At 35.8% G+C, this 12,464-nt stretch overlaps 1 protein-coding gene across 2 annotated transcripts in view; it reads right to left on the bottom strand.

Annotated features, from left to right (window-relative positions):
• Positions 1 to 12,464, bottom strand: part of LOC140784464 (probable cleavage and polyadenylation specificity factor subunit 1) — a 64,497-nt gene that overhangs the window by 38,393 nt on the left and 13,640 nt on the right. For both annotated transcript variants that reach the window (XR_012108271.1, XM_073131885.1), the window contains exons 4-10: positions 8,565 to 8,700; positions 6,756 to 6,901; positions 5,195 to 5,290; positions 5,029 to 5,081; positions 1,437 to 1,568; positions 1,182 to 1,233; positions 915 to 1,031 (exon numbers count right to left, since the gene is read on the bottom strand). Coding sequence is in view for 1 of the 2 variants with exons in the window: in XM_073131885.1 (XP_072987986.1) it covers positions 915 to 1,031; positions 1,182 to 1,233; positions 1,437 to 1,568; positions 5,029 to 5,081; positions 5,195 to 5,290; positions 6,756 to 6,901; positions 8,565 to 8,700 (732 nt within the window). In the remaining variant the exon portion in view is untranslated. The remainder of the gene's footprint in view (positions 1 to 914; positions 1,032 to 1,181; positions 1,234 to 1,436; positions 1,569 to 5,028; positions 5,082 to 5,194; positions 5,291 to 6,755; positions 6,902 to 8,564; positions 8,701 to 12,464) is intronic.

Here is a 12,464-nt window from a genome sequence, read left to right as displayed (position 1 = left end):
AGAAATGAAAGTTATTCCAAAATGAAATTATTAGGAATGAAAATTATCCTCAGTCTAGGGGAGGAAGAAGCCATTGACAACCCTGAATTTATGCCATTTGTTTTGCTCATAATACAAATCTTTACTAGAATGCAAGAAGAAGTTCTGGCCCCTAATCATAGGATGTGAAGATGATCAACCGAGACGATGAACTTTTAGTTGGTTACAGAGTATAAATAGTAATGAGTTTTGACACTAGAAAGGCCATTTGTGTCTCAATAGGTTATAACATTTGAAGTATAATTTATATAGATCAAGCATCAAAATACAAAAAGGTATCAAAAGGGATAAGGAGACCTCAAATTAGATATGTTTGAAGTAAGACATGCTCAATTCCTAATAGCACACACCAACATGGGTGACCATGAAGGAATATTTGGATACTACCCTATTAACGGTGTTAATAATTTAATGGCACAATATAAGTATCAACCTATGTCGACCAGCATGGTAATCCATGAATAAAAGACTCTAATGTAGCCTCTAGTACATGTATTAGAACCTAAAATATATATAAAAATCCCAAAAATCCTATTTAGACGCATTCCATCGTGCCACTGGTACACTGGGACATGTTGAGTCGGCACACCCTGTGACAATAGTGTATCGGCACATCATGCCATCAGTACGACAATTCTTAATTCCACTGTATGCATGATCTAGTGGAGAAATATTATTATCAAGTACTACAAGAACCATGACGGAATTACAGATAGAACAACAATAGCATGTAGAAGTCTTGCTCAGTTATGCTTGTTTGTAAAGAGTGCAAAATAAACATAAGTACAAAAGCAATGGCAAGAAAATGTCATTTGAGAATAAATTCTATTTCTTTAAACATGCATATATGCATTAGAAATATTTCAAATTTGCACCTTATCTTTCACATGGCTAGAAGCGGATGTGGAAGTCCCACAACTATATTGTACAAGAAGGCTGTCTCCCAAACGACTCCCAAGGAAGAAAAACGAACTCCCAATAGTTGTCACATCCTTTACAGATATAAGATAGGAGAATCAGAAGCACAACAGAGGGGACATAACAAAATAAGTTAAATAGATAATACTCAGATACATCAAAAAGAAGGAAAGAAGAATAATAATTATAAGTGCATCACAAAAAATGCAGGGTGAACAACCAACCGAAGTCAGAACTGAAGCTTTTGACTTCATAAGATCTAGTCTCTGCACAACCCTGCAAGCAAGAAATAAAATAAGTCACATGTCAGAGGAAAATGAATTATACTGTAGCTTTATGCGACGAGAAGGATAAGATTCACTATCGGTAATGTCATAGATAAATGATTGTCTATGCAAGTTATGCAAGATTTGGAAGGTCACACAAGCGATGCAAGAATTTATCTTCCAAATTTGCTAAGGAAAGCTGTGATATTGTACCTCCCATCATAGACCAAGGTGAGCAATAGTATTTCTCCTGCTTTTGATGAGAACATTGCAACATCATGCAATAACCATGTTGCGTTAGCTGCATCAAGCTCCACAGGGAACTTTGATTTTGGCATTTCAGGACTGCATCATTCAATGCATATCATAAACCAGTCACTCAGACTTAATTTCTATATGATAATTAAAGTTCCAAAACATTAAGAACTGACACAGTACAGCCCACAAACTACTAGACACATACATGGATGCAAATATCTATAATTCTATATACATACACATATAAATAGAAACTTAAACTTATATCTATGAGAAAATAAATCTAATAGTACATAATATCTGAGCAACAATAGAAGTAGATGTTAGAATAAAGGACAGCTTTATCACAATACATCCTGAAGCAGAAAGTTATTGGCACTGAACTTACAAATTGGTACAGTATGCTGGATTGAATTTTTATAGGAACTCTTTTGTTCTAAAACATAGGGTTGGAGTTGAAAACAAGGCGGCTGATGCGCTCAGTCAAAAAGTCAATCCTCTTTCCATTAGAAGTATCATTATCGCAGGATTTGACAAGCCAACAGAAGATTATGCATCTGCCATGATTTTGGAGAAGCCTACCTCACCTTGTCAAATAATGTGAATGTATCTCTGAATGACTACTCCCTCCAAAATGATTATTTATTCAAGATCAACAAACTTTGCATACCTCGTACATCTGTACGTGATTTCATACTTTGGGAGATTCATGTTGGTGGCCTTTCAGGACATTTTAGACGCAATAAAACCATTGAAAAGTTGAAACGCCAATTTTATTGGCCGAGTCTCAAATGTGATGTAGCCAAAATAATCAGTCAATGTCATACTTGTCAATTGGTCAAACATCGCAAACAAAACATTGGCCTATACACTCCACTTCTTGGACCGTCCGTAGCAAGATGTGAGCACAAATTTTGTACTTGACTTACCACATACTTTTGTTTAGCATGAGATCTTTGTGGTTGTAGATCATTTTTCTAAAATGGTTCATCTCATTCCATGCGCTAAAACTTCTGACGCTTCAAACATTGCAAAACTCTATTTTAACCATCTAATCAAATTATATGGTTTACCTAAAACTATTGTGCCAGATTGGGATGTTCTATTTATGAGTTAAATCTGAAAACTTTGTGGCATACAGTAGTCACAAAATTGAAGTAGGCATATGAGTTAAATCTTTCACGTTGTCTCATAAATGACCATAATAGAAACTGGAATTCTATTCTTCCTATAGTGTAATTTGCATGTAACAACTCCATTAATAGGGTATAAATTTTTCCTATAGTCTATTCTTCCTATAGACATGAGCCCATCTGAGGTTGTCCAAGGGTATAAAGGGTATAAAGCTCATAAACCTTTAGACCTTCATATGTCTCCACATTCTAGAGTATCAAAATCGGTAGAAGCATTTGGATATCATGTCCATTCATTGTATCAAGAGATAAGTAAGAGAATTAAAACCAGTAATCTTCAATATAAACTACAGGCCGATTTGCATCAATGTGCCAAAGAATTTCATGTTAAAGATTGTATCATGTTTCATATCAGACCCACGTGATTTCCTTCGAGTACCGCAAGGAAATTGCAAGCCTGTAGTGCTGGACTTTTTCGGATATTGAAACGTGTTAGACCTAATGCTTATGTTATACATATTCCCTCTGATTATGGCATTAGTTCCACTTTTAATATCGAAGATTTAATGGATTATAAACCTCTCGCATCCATCCTTGATGATCTTTCTGATATAGTTACTTCCACCCCTCCAGATATATATGCTTTAAAACCAGCCACTTACCCTTCTTTGTCGACACAATGAAAATATAGATGCTATTTTGGATGATTAGGTAACATCCGACGTTGATGGAAGTGTTCACCGAAACCTAGTCCGATAGAGAGATCGCCCAGAGATAGCATGCGGATCATGCGTGAGGAGCTTTAGTGATACATCCTAACCTCTGGGAGTTCTACCAAAGCCGCCCTCAGCTCCCCTCGACAAAGTCAAATTTTTCTCACCCCGAGAGAGTTGATGCCAACACTACATTTAGGCACGTGTACTTGGGCAGACGCAAGAGGGTAGCTCATTCAGTGACACTTTGGTTGGGTGACAAATCATGTGGAGGAGGTTTTTACATAAGGGTATTTTAGTCTTTTGTTTGAGATGTTTTTTTGTCTTTCATCCTTTTTAGGGTTTGCCTATATAAAAGCATGTTATGTTATTATTTGGGATTGACGAATATTTTGAGACTTTGAGATTATCAACTTTTCCTTTGTTGGTGGATTCCAATAATCCATTAGTGGATTCTGTGCGCTTGTCTCCTTTTTCTCCAATAATATCCTTTCCTTCCCTTCTCTATCTGGATCTTTCACTAACCGTCCCTGTACTATTTCTTCATTTTACTACCTACTTAATGTTGATCTTTTTTCATTATATATTACTGTTTTACTCTCTCTTAGATTTATCATATCATTACACTTTATTGCTATAAAAAAAAAATTTAACTACTTAATCACAACCCTCAAGGAGGCCTTTAAACCATATCTCCATGGAGCCTGCCATTGGACTGCATCAAGATCTAAATAGTGCCTGATACCAGTTCCAGGCTAACTATGCTCAAAACTGAGGAATGGCTAATTGTCCTGGAATCACAAATAATCTCTTTTCTGTCCATGTTAAGTCCTTCAATACTAGAAATTCTCATTCCTCATATATAACATATCCTGGAGACTCTGGTAGACTAATATCCATGAGTTTTTAAATATTTTGCACTTTATGTACAACTGTCTTTATTTAGTTTCTAGCACTCAATAGTCAAACCATTTTCCAATTAATTGCTGGCTTCAGTTGTATTTTGTTCATTAAAGGGCTGGACTAAGATATACATACACACACACACACACACACATATATATATAGAGAGAGAGAGAGGCTCCTGTAAAACAGCAGACTTGTTTGTACAACCATTACTAATACTGTTCGAGAAACACAACCAGCATACTGCCTAGGCAACTACCTTAGACAAAGCATGTCCAAGGATGTGCTTTTTGTCACGCCTAGGTGACGACTGATGTTGAGATTTAAATTCGCTGTAGATGTCACCAGATTAGTGGATTCTAAATGTTTATCATGGTTTTTTAATAGCAATGCATTAATCTATTTAATTGATTTTGCTTACTAATTTTGATCTGTTTGTAACTATTATTTCTTTCATTTGTGTATATTTTATGGATGTCCGTCGCGGCAGCCACCAGAACCTAAGTGATAGGTGTCCTTGTCCACCTGTCTAACTAGTCTTTGAAAACCATAACAACCAAAAGTAAAATAATTTTCACCAAGTGCAGGTAGTGCAAAGGCTGGTGACAAGATGTAAGAAAAAAGCAAGAAGTAGCATGACACTCCAAGATGTGATAAAACCAAAAAACAGAAAAGAAGGTCTATGGTTAATTTAATCTAAAAGAAATACTAAAGTGACCAATAAATTGGTTGGTTTTGGTAATACACAGTAATTCAAGAATAATGAATATATAATGCAAGGAGGATTTAGAGAACCTTCCATCTGGCTGAGATGCAAAACCATTGAGACCGAGGGAACAAGATGCTGACTGCAATAATCAACAAAAAGGAAGGTGTAAGGAAAGGAAATAACTAAGAAGGCAGAAGAGAATAAAACAATCGTAGTAAACAAAAATTTTGAAAAGTTCTATAAGAACTACACCTGACTGTGATAGTGGATACTATTTGCACAAATCACAAGAACACCACCAATAGGTGAAGGAACTGCAAGAAGCTTGTATGCATCATGGGGTAGATTCTGAAGGAAAAATTCATAGAAGTAAAATAAGAAACTAGAATGATAATATTTATCCACACTTCAAAGAAGAAAACTAGGTAAACATTTTATAGAAGAACATCACTCATGATTCTGTCCATCATATTCGTACAACTCTCTCTTCCGAAGAAGCACAGTCAGCTGCATTCTTTTACCTTACTCTGGTAAATAAATGAAAAAAACCCTTGCATTTCTACATCTTTTAACTATACAAAAATCTGGACCATCCAAGATGCCTTTGGAACCGAATATCATTTTATATATGCATACTCCATAACAAAACAACCATTTCTTTAAAGCTGTGAAAGGATTAGTTAATACAGAATCCTATCTTTGATCAAACTGCAAATGAGATAGCATCAATAATATAGTCATAAGGATAGAAAAGCAAAAGGAAAGGAAAACTTGGCCCTTCAGCCTGGGAAAAGGTATAACCAACTATATAGCAAGCTGCTAGAGACTGCTGTGACACAAAATGGAGTATCCCCCATTAGGACATGTATCCAAAACTTGTATACAGCTTGATGTCCGCTGACACTTTTAGCCAGGAAAAGAAAAAATTGTATATACCCTTGAGCTACAAAAATCTCATCAGATGACCAATTTTTTTCTCCACATCCCCTATGGCAGGGCGATAAACATCGTTTCACGTGACGGTAAGGCTTACCCTTGCATCCAAGAGATCATGGATCCAAATTTTAAAAACAGCCTCCTCGGACATGAGGTAAAGAGTGTGGACATTGTGACCACACGTAGACAGGAGCCTCATGCACTAGGATAATCTTTCTTCTCGGAGAACATAAAAGATAGTATGTTAAGCACAATGAGAAGGTAACTGGACAAAATTTAGAAATATGGTTTCTAGTTGGTGGCACACAAGACAAATATCAAAACTGTTCTGTAAAAGAACTTCAGACTATGGCTTATATATCATGCTGACTGTAACCAACCACAGAACTAGTTCATATTGCCATCCACCACCAATCACAAAAAGAAAAGAGCAACTAGCTGTACTTACAAAAACTGAAGCAATTCATATTTAACAAACTCGCATCAAGCAAATGGAGACTAGAATTGGAAACAAAAGCACAACTTAGAATAATGAACAGAAGGGTTTCAACAGCTTATATTGGTAAAGCAGAATAATTGCAACTATGATAAACAAAAATAAACTCAGAAGACAGAATGATGTAAATAAATACAACTAATAGCTTGTATTATTTCTATTATTAGGGTTTAAAGTTTAAACTTGATGGAGAAGAAATAAGCCAATAACTAAAGAAAGGTCTGAATATCCATGAGATCAATGGCGTATACTAACATAAATGTCCAACAAAGGTATGATCAGAACATCATAAATCACCAAAATTAGAGCTAGTCCCTTTATTTAGAAGACAAGGTTAATTATATTATCAGGTAAGTAGTGTCATCAGTAAAACAGACTTACAGCAGCAGACCATATCATTGGATGTTGCTTTAAAGTAGTACTGATACTAAGTGCAGATATCACGCATGTATGATGCTTCCATGAGATACGCCCAGCCCATGTAGGCTCTCTTTCTTGAAGTATGATCATAACAGGTTCAATATAACCTGTTCAAGGGGAATATATACTAGATAAAGTCATAATCAGATCATAGAATCACATGATAGCAACAAAAAAAATATCAACAAGAACTAAGCATCAGTCCCAGCTATTTTTGATCTGGTACATGAATCCCTTTCTCCATTATTCAGTATCTAATTGCAATTATTTGCTCTAATCCAGCTATCTTAACAATCTTCCATTGATAATAGATAACAACGACAATGACAACAAGCCTTTACATCCAACTATTTGGGGACAATTATATGGATCATTTTCTCCATTGAGTCCATTTTGTGCATCAGTCTTTCCAATCAAACACTGTCATATCCTTTGCATACTAATTCCTCCCATTTTACTTTTGATCTACATCACAACTCATCTCGTGTTCAAAGAATCCTGAAATGTGAATTCACATTTTGATTCTTGATTAATCCTCAAACCTTGACTCATTTTAGTTTTTCTTTATCTCTTAGAGTGCTATTAAACTGCTTAAGCTTTTAGGTTAGTTGGTTACGTAACATGGTATAAGAGCCTGGCTTTTCAGAGGCCCTGAGTTCAAACCTCATTTATTGGTGTAGAGGGTCGCACGTCCTATTGTCTTTCACCTATCCACTGAGGGGCATCTTAGAGGCCCTGAGTTCAAACCTATATATTGTTGGTCTGCTATCAAACTGTTTTAAGTTTATAGGTCAACTAGTTTCCAAACATTATCTATCATTTTTCTTTATTAAAGTTTCCATTTTGTTTACTCAAACTTGACGAAAATATTAACCTAGACTAGCTGTTAGCAATCCATAGCTTGATTCTAGACTTTCTATCAAGCATCCATAGGAGAATTAATTTCCCTGCTTCCATCTTAATGCCCCTACGGAAGATATGCAGCCTTTCCTCATCCTACACCAGGAACAGGTTTGGATTTCAAGGAAATAGTTACAGGGAATCAGAGACAGCTTACTGACTATTGAAGTCAAAGAACCAGCATGCAAAAACAAACAACCAATGAGAAGAGCTTATAGATATGATAACATATGATAAAGTTTTGGCAGATGAAGCAAAGAGATCTAAAGAAAAAGAATTACACAGTCTGACATCAAAAAAGAAGAAATAGTCAGAAACAAATGACGGCATTATATGATATTAATAAATTCACAGAGTAAGCTACAGAGTAGGAGGTGCAGGCATCATGTGGAAAAACAACGCTATCATAAAGGGATGAATATCTGGTTCTTATGCTACCATGGTAAGTCAACTGTGCAGTGTATCAGTGAATTTCAATAGTTCAGATGTATTGCAGAATGCAGATAGAATAAGAGGAACAGATGTTTGCACTCAGATAATCCAGTCTTAAACGTATTAAGGTGTTCCTGATCATTCATAGTCTAACGAGAGACATCATCATGTTACGTAAAAAAGAAACCTGATGTGAATGTTATCAGAAATAATCCTCAAAGAAAGTTTGAGCAAATCCAGGTATTGATAAAGAAAAAAAGTAGTGTTTCACTATAATAAAAGAAACAACAGATGTAGAGCGATGAAACATGCCTACCAAAGAGAATTCTGAAATATTTGATAACTTCATAAGGACACATTTTTATACCAGCAGTGAATAAATCATAAAATAATGTAAAATCAGCCTTCAACAAAACGTGTATTGATATAGCAAATTACCATGTACAAATGTGAAATCCTTCACGTGATTCATATCTAAGTCCCGTAAGTTAATCACATACGATGACTCAATGCGAACGGAACTAGTGCCTCCTGCACTAGCAGGCTCATCATCTCCAACTAAATTTTGGCCAGCCTAATCAGCAAATGCTTAGAAGAAACTCATTAGCAATGTTAACGTTAGCATATCAAATGTTTAAATACAAAATAAATTCAAAAATTTTGCGAGAAACAAATCATGTTTAAATACTCATATTCCGTAGAATGCTTAACCGCATATTCAGTAATTGATGTGAATCAAATATTGTGACAATCGGTGATGTCACTTGAGCAGCTAATAATTACTATTTCACAAAAACTTATGGCTAATTGATGTAGGACAATGATAAGAGAAGAACAAAATAGCAAACCCACGAGATCCACCTACGAGGTGTTGGAATCCACCAACAAGAAACAAACCCACGGATTTTGTAACAAAGTAGATGATCTCAAATCTCAAAACATTCATTAATCTCAAATAAGAAGATAACAAGCCCTTATATGGGTAAATCCTAAAAGATAATAAGACTAAAACTACCATAAAATAGAAAGACTAAACTGCCATCAATACCAAAGTCCCTCTCCCATGATCTCTAACCAATGTCTAGTCTGGTGTCCGCACCAACTCTCCCAAGGTGGAAGAAACTCGACTCAGTCGAGCAGGACTATAGGCCACTCTAATAGTCCTCTAATATGCCTAAATCAACATGTTGTAGCTTATCATGAGTAATCCACATGCTACACGTGATGGCAGCAACAATGGTAGCGACGGCGGTAACGAGGTGACAGTGAGGAGGATGAGGCATGGTCGGAGTTGCGATCATAAATGCAGAAGTAGATGTGTCCGCACCACTAATAATGTAAAATGTTTTAATATATTTTGCAATCCTGTGTTAGGCTAGATGCAACTGCCAAGGTGCCACCATTTGCTAAACCCAACTGGCTGCTCTACAGCTGTCAAGCACTTTTTGTAGCATTATGCATTTGCAGAATAAATGAATGAAATAAATCCTATTAGTGCTCGTCCCCTAGCAGTTTCTATTTTCTCATTATTCTTTTCAGTGTCATTATACCACATCAATTTGAAGAATTACAAGAAGTTAGGATACAGTATTTATGTTGGATATTCTTATAGAATTTTAGTAAAATGACATAAAATCTGCCATAATGATACAGCAACAAATCTAATGTCCTTGAAAAAAGGAAACTCAAGTGATCACCTCCAAAACTAAAGAATAAACTTATCATATGATTCATACCACACCAAGAAAGAAAATAAAGAACGAAGATAAAAAGTATCTAGTAATAGACAATATTGTAGAAGAAATTAAAGCAACAAGGATATCATTATGGATTTCAGATCCTTGACAAGGACGAAGAACTGATCACTTACAAAATCTAAGAACAAGCTTACAATAACAAATTAAAAACAAAAAACAACAATGAAACTAGAACTTGAGTAATGAGGTGGATTTGACTTGAATTCAACTTGTACCTAACCCAATAATTCAATCATGACCAATCACATTTAGCTGATTGTTAATGTTTCATTGGATCCCCATCACAGCTAAATATTTGTATTTTCTTTGGTTAGCCAAAGCCAATCTGACGAGAAAAAGAACTACTTCAAAGGAGAAAAAAGTAACAGGGATTAGAAGAAATAGCATATCTTTATTCATCAACAAAAACTAACACTAGAAATAATAGAAATTTGCTATTTAACAAAAAGCACCTATAGGTCAGCTTTTAGAGTAAGTAGAGTAACTCGCAACAAGGGATAGTTCTAAGGTTTTGAAGTTGACAATTTTCAACATTTTGATCAAGGTTCCAAAAATCGGTATCGGGATCGGGATCGGCCGTCCGGAAAAACGATACGTATCAGCTGTATCGGCCATATCGGCCGTATCGGCCGCCTGTATCGGATCGGACTATTTTAATTAAATAAAATTCTAAATATTATTAAAAATGTTGAGAAATTTCTAAAAATTTAGAAAAAATTATAAGAAAATAAGAAATAATAATTACTCACATATAAAGCCTAAAAAGTAAAAAAAAAATTTCCTCCCTCTCTTCTTTCCTATTCCTGTAACTGTTAGTCTAAAGTATCCATTCTCTTCCACACTCCTTTTTTTCTATCTTTTTCTCTCTCTTTCTTACCCTCTTTTTTTTATCTTTCCCTCTCCCTCACTCTCTCTTCCTTTTTCCCTCTCTCTCTCTCATACCCTCTTTTTTTTAATATTTCCCTCTCCCTCACTCTCTCTTCCTTTTTCCCTCTCTCTCTCTCCCCCTTTCTCTCCCTCACTCTCTCTTCCTCTTTCTCCCTCTCTCTCTCTAGCTAGCTGGCCGACGCAAAGAGTGGCTGTCATTTCTTGCTATCGGCGGCAGCTGCAGCAGCCTAGGCTAGCGGCGAGACGGTTACTCTTTGCGGCCGCTGCGACGCAGCCGCCGTAGGTGGTTGCCGAAGGTGGCGGCCACACTGCATGCAGGCGAACCACACGTACAGGCCGAACCACCTGTACAGGCCAAAACGGTTTCGGCCTGGATCGGGATCAGCTATAGCCGATCCTGATCCGTTTCGGCAGATCCCACTCGGGATCGGCCGAAACTGGAATCCTTGATTTTGATACAAAGGGTGATATCCATAATTATAAGGGGAAGGAGAAAGAGAACCAAGGGGATATAGGTTCTGATCAATTAGTAAGATAGAGAGCTAAGAAACCAATAATTAGTTATCTTAGTTCAAATGACAGTTGGGTTCTCATGGAAAAACTTCGAATCCAAACCTAGTAACCTAAATCAGCCAAGAATATTTGAATAAAAAACGAAGTGTTTTTAAATGAACCCTTAGTTTAGTTGATTTTCACAGCCTCAGCCTAAATGCCAAAACATGCAACCTTAACCACTCAAATAGATGACTGGAAACAGAAACAAAAGGTAGCCAATAGTAACCTGTTTGTCTGTAGTGTTGGTTTTGGACCCGTTGCAGCTGAGACAAATCATATTTGGCTGAAATGGATCATTTTTGACCAAAACTTAAAACTGTAATGTTTATACAATACATTCAATATCAGTATTCTTCTTAATTTATGACAACTGCATAAAGTCCAAGATCATCTTGGTAGTCAAACAATAAAGTTGCTCAAATAAACTCGAGAAGGTAGTTCTTCCAACTTGAACCTCTAAATTTGTCTCTTTTTGAATATCAATCCAATAAAGAAAAGACTTTCCAAGGCTTTTACAAAGATCAAATATTATTTATCTTGAGATAGCGAACCAAAAGGGGTTGACACTTGGCTAAACAGGTGTAGTACCATGCTCATTCTTTGCTTGAGCGTTCTTCAAGAGTCATCTTCCTAGCAAAATCATCTTGATACAAGATAACTTGGTATTTTTTTATTATAGGCAGGAGAATTGAAAACGCTATTATTTAGTACTTATAACGGTAGTTCAAATCTATTGATAGGATCCCGGTCTAATCAGATCATCTCACGGGAACATTGGGCTCAACAAATCGAGTCTATTTAATTTAATTATCTTATTAGCTTAAGTTATTTAGTGAGAGTCCCGCAATTCTAGAAAAGTATCCATCAGATATTCCTGAGACATTCAAATAATATGAAAGCAGATAGATAATATCGAGGACATTATCATCTACAATTTTCGTATTCAGAGTTTTTTTCGAGAACGGAGGACCAACCCGAGGAAGATAGGGAACTGATTTAACTAAGTTTATTAATTTATATCTTATTAGGTTTAGGACTTTGGTTTATCATTGTTCATGTCTATATCTTATGTAAGCCTTTAAAACAAATTATAATTCGAGTCATGCAAATATTTTCAAGATAGTTCTAATAAGACTCG

Source organism: Typha latifolia, chromosome 3 (genome assembly GCF_019914945.1).
Source record: "Typha latifolia isolate L0001 chromosome 3, TyphaL0001v2, whole genome shotgun sequence".
In the NCBI taxonomy this organism is placed as follows: Eukaryota; Viridiplantae; Streptophyta; class Magnoliopsida; order Poales; family Typhaceae; genus Typha; species Typha latifolia.
The sequence above is the reverse complement of the archived record's forward strand: the minus strand, read 5'-3'. Positions and strand labels throughout refer to the sequence as shown.